This window comes from Lolium rigidum, chromosome 4 (assembly GCF_022539505.1).
Source record: "Lolium rigidum isolate FL_2022 chromosome 4, APGP_CSIRO_Lrig_0.1, whole genome shotgun sequence".
Classification (NCBI taxonomy): domain Eukaryota; kingdom Viridiplantae; phylum Streptophyta; class Magnoliopsida; order Poales; family Poaceae; genus Lolium; species Lolium rigidum.
In genome coordinates this window covers 54446969-54470016 of record NC_061511.1, presented here as the reverse complement: position 1 = coordinate 54470016, position 23048 = coordinate 54446969, and the positions used below count along the sequence as shown (strand labels likewise).

General features: G+C 45.9%; 2 protein-coding genes across 2 annotated transcripts; both read left to right on the top strand.

Moving 5' to 3' along the window:
• Positions 1-4720: 4720 nt before the first annotated feature.
• On the top strand, positions 4721-5609 carry LOC124647063 (putative WUSCHEL-related homeobox 2). The gene is made up of 2 exons (XM_047187054.1): positions 4721-5293; positions 5394-5609. The coding sequence occupies exons 1-2, from the start codon at positions 4721-4723 to the stop codon at positions 5607-5609; spliced, it is 789 nt and encodes a 262-aa protein (XP_047043010.1).
• A 12140-nt stretch (positions 5610-17749) lies between these two features.
• On the top strand, positions 17750-20453 carry LOC124708850. Its single transcript, XM_047240495.1, has 2 exons — positions 17750-17880; positions 20018-20453. Exon 2 carries the CDS (start codon positions 20029-20031, stop codon positions 20200-20202), a length of 174 nt encoding a protein of 57 aa, XP_047096451.1. The 5' UTR covers positions 17750-17880; positions 20018-20028; the 3' UTR covers positions 20203-20453.
• Positions 20454-23048: the final 2595 nt, after the last annotated feature.

Sequence of the window (23048 nt, the reverse complement as noted above, 5' to 3'; positions counted from 1 at the left end):
CATCGAGGCTCGGGGCTGTACCGGTAGCTATGTGGTTCATCTCTCTCCTATGTAGTTCAATACAATAATCTCATGAGCTGCCCTACATGATTGAGATTCATATGATGATGCTTGTAATCTAGATGTCATTATGCTAGTCAAGTGAGTTTTACTTATGTGATCTCCGGAGACTCCTCGTCCCACGTGTGTAAAGGTGACGGTGTGTGCACCGTGTGGGTCTCTTAGGCTAGATTTCACAGAATACTTACTCATTGAATGGCATAGTGAGGTGCTTATTTATATCTCTTTAAGATTGCAGCATGTTGTATCACAATTTATCCATGTGCTACTCTAGTGATTTGTTATTAAAGTAGTTTATTCCTCCTGCATGTGTGCAAAGGTGACCGTGCGTGCACCGTGTTAGTACTTGGTTTATGCTATGATCATGATCTCTTGTAGATTATGGAGTTAACTATTGCTATGATAATATTGATGTGATCTATTCCTCCTACATATGCATGAAGGTGACAGTGTGCATGCTATGCTAGTACTTGGTTTAGTAGCGTTGATCTATCTTACACTAAAGGTTACTTAAACATGAGCATTATTGTGGAGCTTGTTAACTCCGGCATTGAGGGTTCGTGTAATCCTACGCAATGTGTTCATCATCCAACAAAAGTGTAGAGTATGCATTTATCCGTTCTGTTATGTGATCAATGTTGAGAGTGTCCACTAGTGAAAGTGTAATCCCTAGGCCTTGTTCCTAAATACTGCTGAGTTACTACTGCTTGTTTACTACTCGCTGCGTTACTACTGCTGAGTTACTACTGCTTGTTACTTGTTTCTATCTAGCGTTACTACTGCTGCAATACCACCACCATCAACTACACGCCAAGCACTTTTCTCGGCACCGTTGCTATCTGCTCATACTTATTTATACCACCTGTATTTCACTATCTCTTCGCCGAACTAGTGCACCTATTTGGTGTGTTGGGGACACAAGAGACTTCTTGCTTTGTGGTTGCAGGGTTGCATGAGAGGGATATCTTTGACCTCTTCCTCCCTGAGTTCGATAAACCTTGGGTATCCACTTAAGGGAAACTTGCTGCTGTTCTACAAACCTCTTCTCTTGGAGGCCCAACACTGTCTACAGGAAAGGAGGGGGAACGTAGACATCAAGGCCCCCGCCGCCGCCACGCCCCGAGGGTCTTTGCCCCGGCGGCGCTACCGGCAGCGGCGGCGGCGGTTAGGGTTGGGGAGGGGTCGGGAGAGGAGGCAGATAAGCTTATCCTTGTTAATACTCCACCGAGGTGTAGGGAATAATTAGCTAGCTAGCTGGCTACTGTCATGCTTAAATTGGTTGCAATTAGTGCTAGGTGTGCCTAGACATGAGTCTGTGATAGTGTAAGAGCAGTAATTAACAATATGCTTCGCCTCGATCTGACTGTTGGAAAAGCGGCCGTCCCGTTTTGTTGAGTAGCTGTCGTGGTGTGGTCCATTTTAAGCACCAACTCAGCGCGCGTAACTGCCCACTTATGGTCTATGCTGCTCCATCTCTGAGTGTGCTTAATTCGTCAGTCTGTCTTAGCTAATTACTCCGGCTAAACATCCGTTTCAGTTGCTCGGGCGTTTGATCAAGGCGACGGTCTTAATTTCCCAATGAATATGGGCCTATGGGGGCGAAAGCGAAACATAACATGTTTGCATGGCAGGTGATCCAGCAGGCGCGAAAATTTGACTGACATCTTTAAGGGAATTTATTCACTCCAAATAGAGCTGAGAAGTGGTTACCAAGGCGAGGCGATGCGATGGCAGATTGATTGCAATCTTTCCGCTGGGATGGAGTCAACCTGAGAGGCTCTAGTCGTAAGAAACCAGCTTGATACGGAGATATCACCGGGCACGACGTGAGAGTTGTTGCATATATGGAGGAGAAAGAGAGACACGACTGGTCATCTTTTTAACCTTGTAAAAAAAAAACTAGTAAGCGAATATATTGAAGACTCGGCAGAAGAAAGAAGAAATTAGGCAAGAGATATCGATGCGGCCTTAAAAAAAATTTTGGAAGTGAATTTACTGAATCAAAATCTACTACTTCCCAGCTGAACCCTAGCTTGGTACTCCTAGAACGTTGGTACGGGATCTCGGCAGCCATGGACGCATGCAGCACAGCGTACAAGCTTAGAGCTTAGCCTAGCTAGGCGGAAGTAAACGCGCCATTTAGTCAGCCCGTTGCAAGGACGACGACGCACTCTCCACAGCAGCTCCAAGGACAGAGAAGGGAGATGAGATGGGACGGTTGTGGCGCGTTTAGTGCCGGTGCAGAGGCCATCATCGCCTCATAATTCCCGAGTCCTTCCTCCCTCGCCCGAAATCCGAGACAGATCTCCAGAATCCTACGTGTAATTCCACCCTTGAATGCCATTGAAACTCACACACAGGCTCTCGACCACTCTCTCCTTCTTGATCCCTCTCCCTCCTATATACATAGGCTCTAGCTAGGTCTGGCTGATGCCATGGCAGAGAGAAAGAAAGAAGACATGACGTGCTAAAAAATTATGAATCGTATTAGATACGGATCGAAACATTCAAAGCATTTGCAGAGGAAAGGAGGCATTTTCTATAGATGAATGTACAGTACTACCCGGCCTATAGTAACCAAATGGTGCTTCCACCGGATCTTTTTCTTTTATATATACGTGTAACAATGATGATTGATGAATAATTGGAAAAGTCCCGTTTTCACTTCTTCGTGATCGATTTGGTTCATTATTTTCTTGAAATTTTTGTCACATTTTCTATATCATAGTTAGAAGCAAACATTTGTTTCCTCTTGAAATTTTACCGAGTCACTTAATCCATCGTACTTACTAGGGTTCTATGATCCCCTTGCCAGATTTTGAAATGCAAAATCACATCTCAAAATTTTCAAAAAATCTCTACATTTTTTTTCTAGTTTGCACGCATATTTTTTTCTAAAAAAAGTCACCATTTAGTCTTGCACGTCGTCGAGGAGAGGGCCACTTCAACATCTCATGAAGGCGGGGAGAGTAGAAGATGGATGAAGTACATGCCTGATGCCTTGTTTGACACAAGAGATTTTAAGGGGATTAGAGGGGATATTCTGCAAGATTATTTGGTGAAACCCCTACATTCACCCAATCCCCTCAAATCAATATAAAACTCCAATCCCCAATCCACTAGGTAGGGGCAGTATTATAGGCGATTGAGAAAGATACACTAGAAAAGTGGTGTAAGTGGGCATTAAACTAACCAATATAGTAGAACCAAGCACACTTTTACTAATAAGTGGAGGTTTGGTGGAGATAATCTCCACAAAAAAACTCTAGTACAAAACAAGGCATGTGGAGGGATTGGGCACTATGGGAGGGATGGGTCTCCGCCCGCGATGGCACCGTTGTGTCATGCGTGCCTGTGAGGAGGTAGAGGTGATGACTAAGTTAGCTGGGAGACGAGGAAACTTGTGTGTGCAGGTAAAGTTTGGTTCAATTTGGGCTAGCCCTTTGGGCTTCGAGGTCAGGACCATGGAATAGCCAAAGATTATTGTCACTAATATATGTACCCCACACGTCATATGGGCATCCATGGAGCAAAATGTCCACGAATGTCCAACTCATATATTGTGGTTACTCGTACCATAAAATTCTTGGGTATATAAAGCACTCGACACCCCTGTCAAGCTGGCGGGCCAGGTATCCAGGGGTACTAAGATCCGTGGATAGAGTATTAGGATCCTTAATCCTTTAAATTAAGGTTCAACCTGGTTGAATACTTGAAAAGGTGAATTTTTAATTACAGAAAAATTATATTCTTTAGTTTCCTCTGTTCTAGATGCGAAAAAATGCTACACCCTAGCTAGGGTGCAAATACTGGCATCTGCATCGGTCTTTAATTGCTATTATAGACAAGTGTGGCCATAGTATAACTCAAAGTAAATGTGTTAATAATAAATTGTACATTCATGAGTCCCTTACCCCACTCTCGGTTCATTTTCTTCAACTTGCACACAATGTTGGTCCCAAACTCACATACTGTAGGCTACTTCTCCGTATATATATATCTCCAATTTTGCAAGAAAGACATATACACGGACATATATACAACATCACATTAAGTGAACCTCACATGCATGCATCACTCTCTGTCTCTCACTCTCCGTGCTAGGAAACACTGACGACATATACATTCCGTGCGCCCGCGACACTACGCACGTAGTTACACGCGTATGTAGGGTGTGCGCGTACCACGAGTGACAAATAACTCTGCGTACCACGTTTGCGTACGTACGTATGTGCAGAACAAATAAGCAGAGAGGCACACAAGCTGTTTCTCGCAACACCATGATGGTGCAATCGATTATATAATCAGGAGGAAATCCAACCTACAACAGTACACACATTTACTCTTGCGTGCATGCATGCTTGCACCTTTCATTCGTCTCCCTCTCTCTAGAGATAGCTAGATTCTCTTTCTCTCACTAGAGAGAGAGACGGCCGGGGTGGTCGCCACGCCCTCGCGCATGCTATAATAAACCCTGCCCGGCCGTCGTTGGCTTTCCACACAGGGAGCAACCAAACCACACCGGCCAACCAACCAGCAAACTCCTCTTCTTCTTCTTCTTCTTCTTCTTCTTCTTCATCCTAGTACACCTTTTGTCTCTTCACACGACACACGCACTCCGCCGTACCTAGCTTAGCTACACAGCCCTCAAGCTCGTTCCATGGCGGCGACGACGGCAGCAGCTGCGGCGGCGGCGGTGTCGGTGGTGTCGGGGACGACGCGGTGGTGCCCGACGCCGGAGCAGCTCATGATCCTGGAGGAGATGTACCGGGGCGGCCTGCGCACGCCCAACTCCACACAGATCCAGCAGATCACGGCGCACCTCGCCCACTACGGCCGCATCGAGGGCAAGAACGTCTTCTACTGGTTCCAGAACCACAAGGCCCGCGACCGCCAGAAGCTCCGCAGGCGCCTCTGCATGAGCCACCACCTCCTCTCCTGCGCTCACTACTACGCCGCGGCCAACGCCGGCCACCATCACCACCTCCTTGGCGCCGTGGCTCCCATGCAGCAGCAGCACCAGCCGCAGTACTACTCCGCGTCCTGCGCCGGCGGCGGGTTCGACCAGCACCTGCTCCCCGCCGCAGTTCCGGCCCCGGCGTCTTACGCCGCTGCTGGGTACGGCTACCCGGCGTTCGCTGCGGCCGCAGCGCCCACGACGAGCCGCTGTGCCCCCGGCGTCAACCCCTCGCCGCCCAACCCACTTTCGTCGACGTCCTCCTTCAGCTACCAGGTACGTGCTGCCCTATTCTCCATCGATCACTCACTTGCTACTTCTTCTAGTCACCAACTGCGATTACTTTTGAGCTGATCGTGACCTGACCTTACTGCAGGGAGGAAGCGGATCGCCGGAGTACTCGCTGGGTAGGCTGGGAAGCTTCGGGGTGGTGGTGGAGGAGGACACGTGCCGGTCGTCGCGCTACGAGCAGCAGCTGCCGGTGCAGATGGAAGACGCCGCGCCGGCGGCGACGGGGATGTTCTGCAGGCCGCTCAAGACGCTCGACCTCTTCCCCGGCGCGATCAAGGAGGAGCAACGCGACGTCGTCTAGCCTAATTAGCTACCCCCGATATATGCGCATGCATCCGGGCCAGTAGTAGCGCAGTACACTAGCAGTAGCAGTTCAGTACGTATGTAGTAGCAGAGCAGCCCGTACTTGCACGCGCGTAGCAGCAGTACGTAGCACACCGAGAGATCCTAGTAGGTTTCTAGTCGGATCCATGCATGTTCATTTCCATCATGTTTAGTTGATTTATTAAACGTTTGTGTCATTCTTATATGGGTTCTTTCATCTCTTTGTTTTAGTACTAGTAGTTTACATTGTGCAGTACTCCAGCTTGAGTAGTGGCTAATTAGCTGCTGGAAGTACAAACTTACTAAGTGCATTAATGTGAAGTGACATTATGGAATGTGAAGGAGGCAGCAAGTGCTACTCAAGCTAGTACTACTTCGTAGCTAGCAGGGAGCCCACCCGGCCTGCTAGCTACGGCAATACGGCATTGCTAGGAGCCTAGGTGTACAACTCTAATGGCTTGGTAAGAACAATGCTACATCTATGGGCAGCAACCTACGGGATGCAGCCTACGGGATTACTTGGATGTTAGAGAGAATTCATCCCCCTAATTCCATAAGCATGTCCTGTAAAAAACCTCCCGTAAATCTAGCATTTTCAGCTTGGTAAAGTAATTAAGAAATATTTTACGCGAACTTAGGACACATCCTGATAAGCTCAGCTTGTAGAGGAAAGTGCACATGGATATTCGAAGAAACCACTGACCAAGAAGGCAAGGTTGGGTAAAAATCAATACTGATGCATGCTACCATCAAGTGGCTCAAGCTAGGAGTACGGGTCTAGTGGTGAGAGACAGCCAAGGAGGTTTTAATACGTGCTCAAGCACTGTGGTATGATCATGCAGCAAGTGCTCATGCTATGGAAGCACATGCCATCAGGGATGGTGCGAGGCTAGCAGCTGAACGGGGATACACAAATGTTATAATTGAAAGTGATGCGAAAGAGGTTGTACACCTGTGTGATGAAGCTGATGACAGATATGAGATTATGGAAATCTGTGGAGATATTAGAGAGATCAAGAGAGCTTTTAATAGTTGTACCATTTATTTTATTGGGCGTGAAGCAAATCAAGCTGCTCATCTTTGTGCTAAACAAACTAGCGTTGATAGGAGGAGATGCCTGTGGATTAATTATAACCCAGGTTTTCTCAGTGACACTCTATCGAGTGATTGTAATCCTGTCGAGTAAGTAATAAAGCTCCCTGAATTCGCAAAAAAAAAGTTTTAGATATGAAGAAAATTTGCCTGCGAAATGAAGTCAAGAAAATTTGTTACCAAAATTTAAACCATGACCCCTGCTCAAAATTTTATTTTTTAGCACCACTTTAATTAGGTCTCATGTGCAAGCAGTCAAGCACGCGGAGTAGAGATAGATAAGGTAAGTTGTGAGTGAGTTACTCATCAAATGACTGCAATTAAAGGAGAGCTCTTACAGTGGTGCCTCAATCCTTAACTACAACAGCTGGTGCATGGGACCGGCGTCCGGTGCAACTAAATCCAAACTGAGAGATGTGCAAGGCGGGGAATGTTCCTTATTGCTCATCTGGTCCCAGCCCAAGAAAGCTGATCGATCTGTATCTGTTAAGCAGTAGATTGACAGTCAAAATTAACCACCACTGCATAGTTGCAGCTGGATTACTCAAGAATTAACCAATGCCACCGGGTGCGGTCCCGATGATTAAGCTAGGGACCTACAAAATAATCCCGTACTAGATCAATTGCACGCACAGCATCGCTGCGCGAGGAAGTGATCTTCTACTACTTCGTCAGTCCTTAGAATCATATTTCTCTATTGTGATTGTTGGGAGTTGGCACCATATTGTTCCGAAGTCCACTTCAAAGTCTACTATGATGAAAATTAAGGCGGTACCATGCTTAGAAGAAATATCCATTGTCAATCCTATATTGTAGCAGCATGAAGTTAGTTAAAAATACTTGATAGTTGATTGAGTACGTACACCCTTGAGCTAGAATTTTATGATCTTAGACTTCAAGAATGTTTTGTTAGGTCAGCTTAGAAATTGGACAACTTAAGGAGCAAAGTAATTTGGAAAATATCCTCCGTTCCAAAACATAAGACGTGGTTGACATTTTCTGGCAACAACACACTTTTTTTTTTACTATGAAGTTCACTTATATCAAGACATATACAAATTTACCATTCTTAGAACCTCAATCCATACGCATAGGCATATATACTTTTGCTCAAAGTTGTTCTATAAAGATCGTTCAAAACTTTGCGCGTCTTATATTTTGGGATAGAGGGAGGGGTGAATTTGTTCCATAAGCCTAAAATACGTAGTATTTATGATTTTTTATATTTAAAATATTTTTAAAAAAGTAACTACAACATAGATAGCCACACAACGCCTACTGAATAACATAGTGGCACAACCTCATGACCAACAAATTCAGCATATACATACACTTCTCTATGGACGAGAATGTTTCGTCCCAGTTAAACAAATATGCCTCCATAATGGCCTTTGATGATTTCTGGTATGCTTGAGATACAGTTGCCTTCATAATCGTACAACCACAAGTTGCTTCCCTCCCCTGGCATTCTGGACAGGGGCATGGGCTTGCACTGTTTAGATTGTACCTTTGACCAATAACTATGGTAATACGTTTTTATTCTTGAGATTATAACTTTCATAATACTATAGAACCCAACATTACTTAGGTGCTATGACATTATTTTTTAGACTAAGCAATAACATTAATTTACAAGAACGTACCCGAATGCTCAAATTAGTCAAATACAAATGAGGGAAGTATGGTTTCAAAGCTTCAGATAAGGGCGAAATAACATATGTGCCTTAACTTAGTGGAGTCATCCATGTAAAGTTTGAGTCCCTCCTTCTAAATTGGAGCCGGCCCACTAGTCCTTATTTGATGAGAAAAATGTATCACAAAGTATAAAGCATAGTTGCTAGAATTTCACAAAGCCAACTACAATATTGACAATATTAGGGTGACATCTGTCGCAGAATCTAATTTTTCGAACAAGAACGAAGCATATCAAGATGGGATTTCACTTTGTTCGTGAGTATGTGTCCCAAAAGCAACTCCATATTCGATTTATCTCCTCCAAAGGTCAGGTTGTTGATGTCTTCACCAAGCTAATCCCATTACCTTTTTGTGAGCATTGTAAGAGCATCTTCAGTCGCGTCCCCCAAACAGTCCCCCAAACGGCGCCGGATCGAGCGTTTGGGGGACGTGTTTTGTGCCGCATTTGGGGGACGTCGCTCCCCAGCCGCGTCCCCCAAACGCCACCCCCAAACATTAAAATACTCTTTTTTTTGTTTTCTTGCATTTTATTTCAATAGAGAGAAGAAACATTCCAAAAACTAATACATAGTTGGGAACATGGTTTACACAAACTAAGACATAGTTTGGAACATGGTTTCCACAACTAATACATAGTTTGAACCATGGTTGACACAAATATAAAACACTGCAAAATAACAAAACCTAACTAGTGTTGGCATCAAAGATTTCGTGTGTTCGTTGCCAAGAAAGAACACTCCCATGAACTCCCAGTCACCCAAACTGAAAAATTCAGCTGTTGATGGTGCCCCTGTTGGTTCTTTCGAGGAAGAACAACCAGAAACCTCCGTGCCTATTTTCGCTGCGAAGAAATAACACTCAGTCGTCGTCCTCCTCGGCGTTGTCTCCGTGGAAGTGTCGGCGGCAGCGCGTCTTGTCAAATACCTTGATGCTCATGTCCCCCTCGCCAAGGTAGGAGAACATGAGCATGAAGCTGGCTTCGAGGTGGTGGTAGCACGCGAACTTCTCCTAGCCAATGTGGAGGTACATCTTCCCGCGCGCGTACGTCGTAAATTACGTCCACAATCCACCGGTAGCAGCCGCAGGCAGCCTACCGCAGATGCATCGAGCCCAGCTCATCGCCGGTGACGAAGTAGGCGAACGTGTCCGGCAGGCTCTGGATGTCGTGTGGGTCGCTCTTGAGGACGGCGACGAACTCGAACAACACTTGCCGCTCCTCCTCCTGCCGGTCCGGTGATGAAGACGACGGCGTCGCAGGCGACGACGAGCGTGCAGCTCTGCCGAGGCCACGACCACGACCACGGCCGCGACCTCGTCCTCCGCCTCTACCAGCCATGGCGTCAACTCTTGAGATGGTGGCGGCTAGGGTTGGGGAGAGAGGCGCTAGGGTTTGTGTGTGAGAGGGACGATGAGAGGCGACACTTTTTATAGGCCGGAGGGAGGCGGGGGAGCGGTGGCGCTCATTAACACCAGCACGCAGAGCTAGGCGCGACGAGATGCTTCGCGGCGCCTCTGCGGGAACTGCACCGTCGCTGCACGCCAATAACTTCCGTCGCGAGGTTGGCGACGGTTAGGTTATACTTCAATGTGCTGCTGACGCATCGGGCCCGCCACGCCTCGCTTTTCGTTGTGTCCGGTGTCCCCGGAGCGTCTCCTGTGTAGCGGGGACGGGCTCGGGGCGCCGGACAAAAAGAGGCTTTGGGGCACGTGGCTGGGAAATTTTTTTGTCCGGCGCACCCCAAATCCCTTTGGGGGATGGTTTGGGGGACGCAGCTGGATATGCTCTAAGGGTGATAGAATATGTAGATTGTATGTGTACATGTACTGTACCTCGGTGGAGGATCGCTACGTCCTGCTAGCTTTCCAGTATATGATAATATGTGTACATGGTGCCGCCGGAGACGGATTGTATCTAGTCTAGTTCTAATATGCCGGTATGACATTGTGTGCATCTATGCGTTAGGTCTAAGGGGTGTATATGCAACCAGGCTAGGGTTTACAACAGTCCCAATCTATTACGTATTGGGGTTTTCTTCTTTCGGCTTTTCTTAGTCGATACTATATGCGGGTCTAGCTTGTCGAGTCTTTTTGCTAGTCCGCCTCCATAATCTGCACCAAGTATAGCAATAATGGGTACCCGAAGGGTAATACCCACGTCAGTAGCCCTCGAGTGTCTAGGAAAGTCGAAGACTTGCATAGAGACTCAAGCATTACGACTATCGCCTCCAAGTGTCTTGATCAGTCGAATTGAATCTGTGCTTATGAAGAGTTGAAGTAATTTTCTATAGGGTGTGCGACCAGCGCTTCCGATGGGAGTAGCCCCCCAAGTCAATGGGCGGGTGCTTGCAGCCGCGCGTAGACTCAAGTTTATTACTCGAAGAACTTGATGGGATGTCGACTTTTTTGAATCCACGTGCTCCCGATGGGGGTACCCGAGTTATTGAAGTGCGTGGGGAAGTACTCGACCCATCTTGTAAACTGCAAACAATGTTAGGAGATATGAAATATTTGTGACACAAAAAATATTGTGCTTGCGACTTATAATGATGTTGCGACGTATAACGTTGATGGTGGTGATAGGACCCATTGCGTGGTCACCATATGTCGAGACTTTTCATTAGCCTGTCGCCCAAGGTCGCAATGCCTTACCAACCTGACAGTTGGGCTGCAACTGGGTTGGAGTTTTCAAGGATCGAACGAGGATCAGAAGCTACTCAGGTCGCATGTGAGGTGTCAGACGCTTGGAGTCGAAGATATATATTGAGGTGTATACCCCGTGAAATTGATAGTTTTACTTCGCAGTACCCGAGTAATCGAGTGTATTTGTGGTAATGATGTAATGGCGCAGCCCCGAGTGTTGGGTGTATTTGCTGTAATGATGTAAATGCGCAGCCCCGAGTATTCGGGTGTGGCGAATGTAAATAATAATTAACTCTTGGAATAAGAACACTTAGCTTTTTTATCGACTGCGGCGGAGCCGGTGTGAAAGCAGGTCGTGCGGCGGACACAGTCGATGTACTCGCGCAGCGTCTAGCCGGAAGTAGTCGATGAAGAGAGCGCAGTCGATGAAGCGGATCCTCGACGGGTGAGCCCCTGAGCAGGGAGATTGCACGATTTCGAGTCCGCGACGGAGGGTGCACGTTGGTGAGCCCCCGAGCCTAACCGATACACGCGATTCGGAGCGTATTCTGATCCGTAATTTTCTTGAAGCAACAAAATCTGCGCGTAAATAATACCACGGGCTAAAAAAAAATTGGCCAAATAATTTTTTGAATAGTAATTAGTTAGAAATATAGCACCGGATGATTCTTGTGTCAATATGAAATCTCGGAGCGGCGAAGAATTTGCAGCGCATCATCGGGTGAAGCTGAGGTTTAGGCACCATTGCAATCTTCATGCGCGGTCCGCGACCTGCATGTCACCGCCGAACCAGCTCGCGAAGTTCATGCAGATATCGTGTTTCAGCTCAAACAATTGATTCCGTCATACACAATTTGGTTGCCAAAAGGATTAGTATCAAGACACCTCAAACAAAGGAAAGGAGACGTGTGCAGATTTGTGCACTCGATGGTTTAGTGTGACACCCACGACCCACCAGAGTTTAAATCTCGGATTTGTCACTTTGGTTTCTCATAAAGATGGAATGATGACATTCCCGTTGGCAACGAGACGCATGTGGTGACTTCGTTAATCTCAAGACCCACTGAATCAGATCTTCGACGCAGTCTCTCGGAGGTGCTAACAGGGGTAGGGTGTAAGTGCATTCATAGGGGAGAGTGTGTGCGCGTATGTGTGAGCGTCTTTAATTATATGCGTTTCGCAAAAAAATAATATACGGAAGGAGCAGGTTACCAATCTTATCCAGAAACCATGATTTTTGTTGATCCGTTGCCTCCGTACATGTTGCCGGCTTAACGGAAACAACATCGCGTACCTTGTTCTTATTGGATTGCTGCGGCCGCCGTCTACCTGAATGTTTGCTCTTGAAGACGATGAGTCCATCGGATTTGATGGTTGTTGTCGAAGGTTGAGGGATCCCGCCTTGATAATAAAATTTAGTCATCGCTCTTCCTACAGACGGCGCCAATAACGAGGTTGTACCCTCGGCAATATCCAAGGTTAGGGACTTAGGTTTTTGGGAAAGGCGACGCTCGAAGGTTTCGAGAGCAAGATGACACACAACGTACCCAGGTTCACGTCCCCACGGCTACGTCCTGCTAGCAATCCAGTATATCATAATATTTGTACAGGGTGCCGCCGGAGGCGGATTGTATAGTCTAGTTCTAATCTGCGGGTATGATATTGTGTGCGTCTATGCGTTATGTTTAAGGGGTGACCCTGTCTGGCTTTATATATGCAACCAGGCTAGGGTTTACAAGAGTCTGAGTATATTACATATTGGGTTTCCTTCTTTCAGCTTTCCTTAGTCGATACTATATGCGGGTCCAGCTTGTCGAGTCCTTGTGCTAGCCCACCTCCATAATCCGCACCGGGTATAGCAATAATGGCTACCCGACGGGTAATGCCCACGTCTCCCATACCATAGAAAACTGATGCACTAGCCAACTTTTTCAAGAAGTTAAAACATATGGAAAAGGGCTAGACAATATACTTATATTAAACACACGTTAACATTCTGTGCAGAGCCACAAGGGCATGGGCTCACACTGTTTAAATTGTACCTTTGACAAATAACTTACATAATACATAAAGGATTTATTTATTTCAACATTACATAGTGTCGTGAGAATATTAGAGACTAAGAAACACATTTAATTTACAAGAACATATGTGAATGCTCGAAGTAGTCAAATTTAAAAGAGGGAAGGATGGTTTGAAACCTTTGGATAAGGGAAAAAATAACATATCTGCCTCAATGTATTGGAGTTGTCCATGTAAATCGATCGGACTTCAAAATCATCATTTGAAACTTTTCGATGTTTTTTGCAACTTTCAGGTAGAAGCTATTTGAAAGTTCACTTATTTAGAAAATCTAAAGATCTGATAATTCAAAATGTAGACGGGGAGTAAACTAGGAGAGTTTGAGCCCATTTTTCCTAGTTGTTAAAAAGTTTTCACACTGTTTGTAACTTTTCGCCAACATTTGTTAGATGTTTGACTGAATTTCATGTTTCTAAAATCAGTATAAGTACATACGAACTAGTATTTAACAACTCAAATACAAATTTACTATTTATACGACCTCAGTCCATAGGCGCCAGTCTATGGATGAGAATGTTGATAGACCCAAATGTTGGTTCCCACTGAAAGAAACATTCGTTCTTAGTGGCCTTGATTTGTGGTATGTTAAAAGACGGAATATTCATTCAGTGGGAGGCGACGTTCCCGTCGACAGCGAGGCGCATGTGGTGACTTCGTCAATTTCAAGATCCAATCCGCCAGTTCAGTCTTCCGGAGGTGCTCATAGGGGTAGGGTGTGCGTGTGTGTGTTCATAGGGGTGAGTGTATGCGCGTGTATGTAAGCGTCTGCATTTGTACTGTGTTTCTCAAAAAAAAAAAATCGTACAACCATAGGTTGCTTCCCTCCCCCTAACACTTTGGACTGGGCCATAGATGCATGGGCTTGCACTATTTAAATTGTACCTTTGACCAATAACATGCACAATACTGATATTATATTTTGACACCAAGAAACAGACTTAATTTACAAATGTACCCAAATGCTCGAAGTAGTCAAATTTATTTTTTTGAGGGTAAACGGTAGGTGTTCTACCAAATCAATTAAGAGGAGAAAAAGATTCAGTTACAAGCTAGAGAGGGACTAGCTGACACACAGAGAAAACATAAAAAAGAAAAACACAAGGCAAGCTTAACTCCTGAGCGGACTCCCTTGCAAAAAAGCTCCCAGGTCAAATTTAGAACAGGAAACTGTGTGGTTTCAAAGCTTCTGATCAAGGCGAAAATAACATATCTTGTGTTGTTGTAATTTAGTCTGAAACCCAGATTTTAGGCGGAGACCACAATTTTTCCGGTTCGAACCCAGTTTGACCACTTTGTTCGTCGTTTATTTTCCCAGCGATTCCCGAATTCGACCAGTTTCCTCCTGTAACCCACACGAACCATGGTAGGTTCGTTTCTTTTACCAAAGGTTGGATCGGTAACCAGTTGAATGCTCCGGTAGATTAACTCAGCTATGTATAACATCGTGGCATCCAAGCGGGCCCTTACTGGAGTCGACTGAGTGATAAAACGTATGGACAGGTACTTTCTTGTTGGGGGTAATAAAAACACATGAACAAGTTACAAGTTGACATACTATATACGGTTCGCATGCACAAGAAGCAAATTAGAGTTCTCGAGCCCATTTTGCCTAGCTGTTTAGAAGTTTTCACACTTTGTAACTCTTGACCAACATTTCTTTTAGAAAGTTATTTAAAAAAAACTCCAGTAACTAAAACTACTCCCTCGATCCGCCATAATAGCTGTCGGGATCTTAATTCAAATTTGTTTAAAAATGAGCTACACCCCCGGCACTTGTTAGATTACATGTAAATGATGTAATGAGTTAATCTTAAAATTTCGAGCTCATTTGGCTTTCCTCTTTGGATTCATTTGCAATGTTTAACTGTGTGATAAAACGTATGAACAGGTGTTTTTTTGGGGGGTAAAACACATGAACAAGTTACAAGTTGACATACGGCGGTGCGCATGCACGTACGAGAAGCAAATTAGATGCATCACGTCTGCCTGACTGCGCACGGGCAAAATATTTTGAGGATACGTAGCAATACGTACGCGTAGGTACGGGCGTACGGGTGGATGTTTATGGGCCAGTGAATTGCATGCATGTAAGCAAGCATCGCAGCGTTCGACGTACTTAGGTACGTACGCACGGGCGGATGGTTTCTTACGCACGTACTCCCGTTGCATTTCAACTAGCTACGCACGGGGTTTATTAAATTTCTGCAGGATTCTCGATCGTGTCGTGTTCCTTGGCTTTCTTGTACTGATACTAGTGATGTGAAAAAAAACAAAAATGTATGTCAGATACGGACGGAATGATGTCCCCGTGTGTACCCGCCACGCCGCAAGCTTGCTAATCTCAACCCATCTCAGAAATATGTACTCTCTAATCTTTGTCCAAATTTCAATATATCTAGATACAACTTAGTGTCTAGATATATCTAAATTTAGATAAAATTTAGACGTCTATTTATACATATGGAGGGAGTAGTACATACTCTAGAGACCGACTTTAATAGATTGATTTGATGGATTGTGAGGTTGATAAAATCACCACAACCAACTCGCTATCAATGGAAACATCATCTCTTGTTACATTTTTTATAAGACAATAAGGATGTGTTTGGTTCAGCCATTTTCGCCCGTCATCCAATTACACCATTACATGGTTTCCTTAATCGTGTTTGGTCAACTCGGCCCGGTAACGCTTACTGCGTAATCAAATTATAGCCCAGCTCAACTGTAATTCCGCCCACCCCAACCGGAAATGAGTTATGTTAGTGGAGCAAAGCGACCTCGAGACTTGTCGCTCGCTACTGTCCCTCCCGTTCGATCGACCTCACAGCCTCTCCACGCGCATGGTTGCTCGCCTGCTCCACTGAGTCCGGCGCCGGCTTTGATGGGAACACGATGTCTTCCCCTCGACGATATCTTGTTCACCTGAAGCATCACCACAAGAGGAGGTGCGGCAGCGGCGGCACCATGTGAGGAGCAGCGGCCATTGGAGACCTAGTTCCTTGTTTGTGATAGGGTGCTTCTCTAGACCCCTTTTCCTCCCTTCCTTTGCCGTTGTACTTCCTCTCTTCCTAGCTGAACATCTTCTCCTCCATGCCGAGTACTACTTCTGTTGGAATTAATGAGCCTACACAAAGTTTGGGCCCAATGAAATTTCAGAAAATTGGAGAGAAGTCAAGGGGTGGACAGCCATGTGGGAAGTTTAGTCCCACGTGGCTAGGGGTGGCGGCGGCGGGGGGGGGGGGGGATTTTGAGCAGCTTTTAAGGGGGCTCTCATGATCCCCTTGAGTGAGAAGACTAGAGAGAGATATGCTAAGTGTACATCACACGCGCGCACGTGCGCGCTCGTTCGCATTTCGCTTTATTCGCGTTCTATTACGTGTGACTTGTGCCTTGTGCCTTTGGCGAGTGCGGTCGCGGTGTACTTAAGTTGTATCTCTTTTTATTCTTTTTTTCGAGCGCCTTTATCTTTATCCACCCGCGTCTGTCTCACACACGAACCGAGGATAGACTTGCACTCGTGCAGTTCGAAGTTCGTTCGCGATGGAGATATCCCAGGGGCGGATCCTGGGAAATAGGCAGAACGTGCTGCGGGTGGGTTATCCAACTAAGTCTATAAGAGGGAGACGTCCCTCTCAGCAGAAGACACTAGATACACAACCCAACTGTTCTCTTTTGCGCCGTCACCACCGATCTTCGCCTATCCTCTTCATGCCGTGCAGCAGGGCGAGGAAAGCAGTGTCTCCGGACTTTCCCAGCGATTGGTGTCCTACACGAGAGAGCCGGGCGATAAAGTTTCTGGGCAGTGCATCCGTAGGACTGCTTCATCTTCTTCATCTATATCAACGATCGTCTTCATCGACTCTTCGTCAACTACGTCTGTCTGCACTGCGATCTTGTCGTCATCAACCCCTGTTGTAAGAGTTCTCTCATCTAGTCTATTATTTTATGCAATCCGTGGTATAGATCTCTGCAGATCATGTGTGCCATGATAGAGTTATGTTTCGTGATCGCATGTCTGTTCTTGTTAGATCTATCTCTGTCATCTAGTGAGAAATATCAATTCGGAATTGTATTAATGTTAGCCCATACATTATTTCCAACAGCTTCTTCAGATCTTGAATTCCTTTACAAGCTTGAACCAAACAAAATCGAGAAATTCGGTTACATCGCTGATCCCACCGTAATCTGATACGGTTGATGTTACCGTTACCACTTTTTGAACCAAAAACTTCCCAAAACATTAAACCTGAGGTTTGATCCTAGATCATTGTCCTCCTAACCTTTGAAAAGAAATATAGCGCGCTATTTCGACGAGAGAAAGAGGCTCCTGCCGGTGCCCGCGTACCAAGCTTTCTTACGATCTCGAGCTCGAGCACTCGGTCATTTCGGTCGGTAATGAGGTCGGCATTGCTGATGTACAACACCCGTGCGGCCATCAGCTTCTCCTACACCCTCGCTCGCGCGTCCATTACCGACGGAGGTCCATATACAGAATCCTGTCCAGGCCCATCTCGGCCCAGAAACTACCGAGTTCTTCTTGGCCAGCAAGTCCGGCAGTCCCCCAGTGGGGACCACCATAACATCCAAGGAACCCAACCCAACCCGCAGAAGAAGCCACCAATCGTCGCAAATCCCCTTCCTTGCTCGGCGATCGCCTCCGGTTCCGACCTCGCTCCCGTCGATCTCGCCGGCAAGCCACCCCGCGCTCGAGCTCGAGCTCGGTTCCGGCCCTCTCCTAGGTAAACCCTCCTCGCCCGCGGCGCGCCGATTTCCTGCATTCGCTCGGCCGATCGATTCCGCTAGGTTTTCCGACCAGGAAGGCGGCGCGTCGGCCCTAGCGATCTGCTTGCTGGTTGCGAGCGTTCTCTACTCTAGTTGTCGGATTGGATGGGTGTGGCGATTTTGGTAGAAACCTGGCCTTGCGGCTTGGGGTGCCAATCAATCTAGTCATCTGCTAGCTGCCCGACTTGCTCTGCTTAGGCCGTCTTGTCTTACTCTCGAATCTATTTCCGTGCTGCAACCCGTGTTTGCGTGAGGTTGCGATTAGTTGGACTACTGTTCTGCGCTGATTGCCAAGCTTGTAGGATTTGTTGTTTGCCTCTCCTGCTGCCCAGGCTAATGGACGTTTCTGTAAACACTGGCAAGATATCATCATCATACATTGCGCAAGTCTAGTAAACAATGCTGCGATTTAAGCCTCTGAATGTCCCCTATCCATGCAAATTGCTGTTACCCTGGTACCTTTGTTCCACTAGTGAAGTGATTTTTTTTTTGCCAAACTGTGCTGTTCGGTGCTGTACCTGCAGATTAAGCTTGTAGATTGGGGTCCTGGCCAGCTATTCTTCGGTTGGTTTGGTATAGGGTGTTGGGATCCTTGACCTATAAACGCGGCTGCTACTTGTGTCCAAGTTAACTCACGTTTGTGCTATATGTCTGATGAGGCGATCTAATCATGCATCGCGATAGTGCTTCGATTTTGGCCCAAGGCTGCTGTGTGAGAAATTTCAGTACCAATTGCTCTTTACCTGGTAGTTTCCTTCTGCTGATTTGTCCTGGTCGTCATGTTTAGTTTGTTCAGATTGTATTCTTGTAGGTTGGGGTTTGGTTAACTGATCTGCCTTTATTATTGGTTGGTTTATTATTAGTACGGTGTTGTCCTAAATCCTTAGCGCCGCTGCAACTTGTGCACATGAGTAGTTCTGTGTCTGGTTAGAGTTTGGTGGATGATATTCTGGAAAGAATGAGAATTAGCTTGAGGTTTTATCTGTATGTATCAAATTAACAAGAAAGTTGAGTCTTACCTGTTGTCCAGCTTAGTTGATGTTCGTTTAAAGCAACTGATCTCATTAGCAGCTGTTCAGATCTAGTAAATACCACTATCGATTGTGGCCTGAATTAGGTACTGGAGGAATGCTTTCCCTTCCGGTGCTATCTGGTACCTTTGTCCTGGCGCTTTTGTCAGTTGTGCTCGTTGTTGCTGTCCATGTAGATTACATTTGTTGGGAGTTACTCTGATCATCAACCTATAGAACTCTGTAGGTTGGAGTTTGGTTAACTCCTGCTGACCCAGTGAGAATGTGAAAATTTTATTATTAATGGACTTCTTCAAACTTTGAGTCAAGTTAAATGTCTCATAGAATCCAGTGTTTATTTTTTAGATAATTCCATGGTAGTGCCATCATAATTATGTCAATTTTCCTAAGACTATGTGTTGTCCTGTTGATGCTTGATGGTCAATGAAGGGGATTACTCATTGAGTGCAGTTGTGTAGTACCTCCATATGCAGAAGGGCTTCTGTCTGAATGATGGACGTTTATATGACACTTGATATGCATCACTCTAGGCTCAGAAAGGAAAAAAAAAAGTGTTCCTGATATAATGTTTGGCAGTTCTCTGTTTTCACTATTGTTACTTTGATACTTTGAATGCTGCCTTCCAATTTGCTAACTGCATATTCTGAAACGTTTCAAGGTTGTAAGCAAGGTTTAGTGATAAATGTATGAATCTGGAAGGCAAGACTTATAGATGTTTTACTTCTCATATAGGTTGGAGAACATATGACTATTGATATGGCCCACTGTTTTTTCTATGCTAGTATAACACTAAGTTTTAAATTTTTGTGCTTTGATCTCATTGGTTTATACTTCTTTGTGTAGATATGATATATTTCTTGTTGTTAGCTTTGAAACTAGATCTAGTCTCAGATTTGAGCCATGCTCAAGTCGTTTAGGATGTCATGCGTAAATGTTAGAACCATGCTAGGAAAACAAAATGAAACTGTCAGTTGTTGCGACTGCAAGTGTGTGTAGCAGCAGATAGCTGAAACTCTCATATCGTTAAGCATGTTTTGACAGCATCTTCCTGATTCTTGTGCAGGCTAAGCAACAATGGGTTTCATCCAGAGCACTTTCTCCCTTTTGATCGGTACCGGAGCGGGCATCTACATTGCCCAGAACTACGATGTTCCGAACGTGAAGAAGATCATGTGGGGCCTGATGGGCAAGGCGAAGGAGTTGGAAGACTCCTACAAGAAGCCCACCGACGGCAAGAACAAGGAGTAGTCCGTCTGACCGTCACCCCTACCTCCAGTCTATGGGACCATGACCGGCTTAGCACTCTAATTGTTATTACTTAGGTTCGTTATCATTTGAGGAATGACTCTGTCCGCTCTGTCGATCTCTCCGTTTAAGACCCTGTACTGAATTAGTTGGCAGCACGTTTACAGCTGGGAATCTGTTGGGTATTTGGATGTGCCAGTATTGGAGGTGCTATACGTGCGTGATTCATGGTGGTTTAAGGAGCAATTTTCGTTGATTGTGTTCTGATGATCGCTGGATTGGTTTATTGACTGCATTCATGTTTGATGGGATTCTTATACCACCTCTCTTGGAATCCAGATCCAAGAAACCTGGAACATCATCAATTTACAGGAAATAAAGAGAGCCTAAATATGTTAGTATTAACATTTGCTGCTAGCGCGAAGTGCTCTTGACCTTTTGTTGGCTGCTATATTGGCAATAAAGATTTGTAGGGCGGCTGTATGGTAAAGCTACTGTGTTGTAGTATGGCCACGGATACCATTCACTGCGGGCTGTACCAGGGAATTCAACATAGATACATGAAACGATTTATGAGCTTACAGTAGTAGTATACCAACATTTGGTATAAGACGAGTCTGGACCAAAGTGTTGTTTGGAAACGATTTATGAGCTTACAATATAGTAGTATACCAACATTTGGTATAAGGCAAGTCTGGACCAAAGTGTTGTTTGGAATTTTGAATATAACAGAGCGTCTAGATTTCAGTTGGGATGGCACTATACTTCCGGGAAATCAATCTTGCAGGTAACCGGAACAAGAAGGGCTTCCCGTTGTTCAGATTTGTTATCTTTGATCCCTACATGCCCACAGAACAAATCTGAAAAAAAAAACAGATTCGAAAATTGTTCAAATCAGACGTGCCCATCACGCTTATCCTTAATGATCATGTATGCATAATCACACAAGCAGTCATGATCTTCCACATAATCTCATGGCTTTGATCACACAAGCAGTCATGATCTCCCACATAATCTCATGGCTTCAAGTTCTAGCAGAGTGCCGAACTATAGCCCAACTAACTGCAACATGGGGCAAATGCTTGCTCCACATCCTTCCTGCAGGTTTTTTTGCTTTTTAGCAAACCTTGGCTCGGCCTTGGTTGCAGGCAAGCCGCTTGTCTTCACAAGTGTGAACCATGCAGGATATATACCATCAGCTAGATAGTATCATTTGTCATAGAGATGGCCATTGATCTCATATTGGACTGGTGAAGCATGACCTTCAGCAACACGTGTGAACACCGGAGATCACTGAAGCACACTAATATCATTGTTCGAGCCCGTCATGCCAAAGAATGAGTGCTAAATCTAAAGATCTTGAGATGCCACCGCCTCAAATATGACTATGCACCCTTCCGTATGGCCATGGTACTGACCTTGCCACCTAAATGGATAGTTTTTCCATTTTCAATGCATGGAATCTATTTTTCCAAGGATATCAGGAAACCCTCTTGCCGTTACTCAGGCAATGTCAGCAACATTTGGTTTCCTCAAGTACACTTCTGCAAAGACCACAACCACATCCTTGTAAAATCTGCACATTGCCTCAATGCAATCTGACTCGCTCATACATATGTACCTGTCCACTAGGTCACCGCCAACTCTATACGCGGGCATCCTAATGGCTGAAGTACTTCAGGTAAGAAGTGAACTCAAGTTTACATGTAGCATCCACCTTCAAATTGAAGTAGTCATCGTAGCACCTAATGTCGTACATGATCTTCGGAAACAGATCCTTTGACATCCGAAATCATTGACAGAAGCATGACGCCTTGTAGATGGGTTGATCCGATGGGAGTACGTAGTCCCTCCATCGTTGCGCATGGCCTTCCTCTCGGCCATGCTCAACCACCAGGAGCCGACCCTTAACCAAGCCCTTACATCGGCAAGCGCTCCTCTTGATCATTGACGAGAAGGGCCATGGCCATGAGAATCTCGAAGTTGTCGGAGGACGTGTCGATGACATTGTTGTAGAAATACTCGTCTGAACTTTCGACCATGATCTAAAAATGGTACACCAACTTTGAGGATCAACGATCATCTATGGGTACTGAAAAAAGTGGACGGCGAGGCTTGCAAATTACATTGACGACCAGCGAGGCGTTCGGTCGAACAGGTTGCGGGAAGCGCGGACCACACGAGTGCGCCGAGCTGGGAACAGTGCTCTACGACACCGGTTGGTCACCCGCCAATTCCGGCGAGGGTGGCAAACAAGGGCCGCCTTCGTATGGCCGAAACTGGTGGGCGAATCGGCCGGTGAAGGCGGAGGCGGCAGCAGCGTGGTGCGTCGGGGGGGGGGGGGTTGAGAGTTGGGAAGAGGACGAGCGTGCTTGTTTGTCTGGGAGGACAAATAGCCACGCGCCACAGACTCACGGCCTATCCGCGCTACCGCAAACCCGGCCCAAATTTGAACAGTGTTTGCTCCAGAATAGACCCGTCAGCGGGGCGTGGTCTTTATGCGGTTGGATCGTAAGGCCTCGTTTTTGGATGTGGTAGGCAGCGACGGACAACTAACGTCTGGATGCGGGTGGTCGTTGGAGATGGCCTAAGTACGGGTATTAGGTTTTAGGCCAGTGTTACTCCCGTCGCGTTGCAGGTGCCCGGTGAAACCTATTTATCGCTGTAGTGCGGGAGCGAATACGCTCCGCACGCTAGCGAGAACTAGGTGGGCGGCGGCCCATTCAACATGTGTTGGTCTTTTTCGGTTTTAGGAAGTTTCTAGAACTTTCCGGATTGGGTTTCTTTGTTTTTTGTTTTTTCTTATGGTTCTTCGCTGGTTCCTTAGTTATTTTTGTCGGTTTTCATTT

Excerpts from the sequence above, each read along its gene's own strand:
- LOC124647063 (XM_047187054.1), top strand. The coding sequence starts at position 4,721 with ATGGCGGCGACGACGGCAGCAGCTGCGGCGGCGGCGGTGTCGGTGGTG. Across the intron at positions 5,294-5,393 it reads CGTCCTCCTTCAGCTACCAG|GGAGGAAGCGGATCGCCGGA; the intron begins GTACGTGCTGCC and ends ACCTTACTGCAG.
- LOC124708850 (XM_047240495.1), top strand. The coding sequence starts at position 20,029 with ATGGGTTTCATCCAGAGCACTTTCTCCCTTTTGATCGGTACCGGAGCG.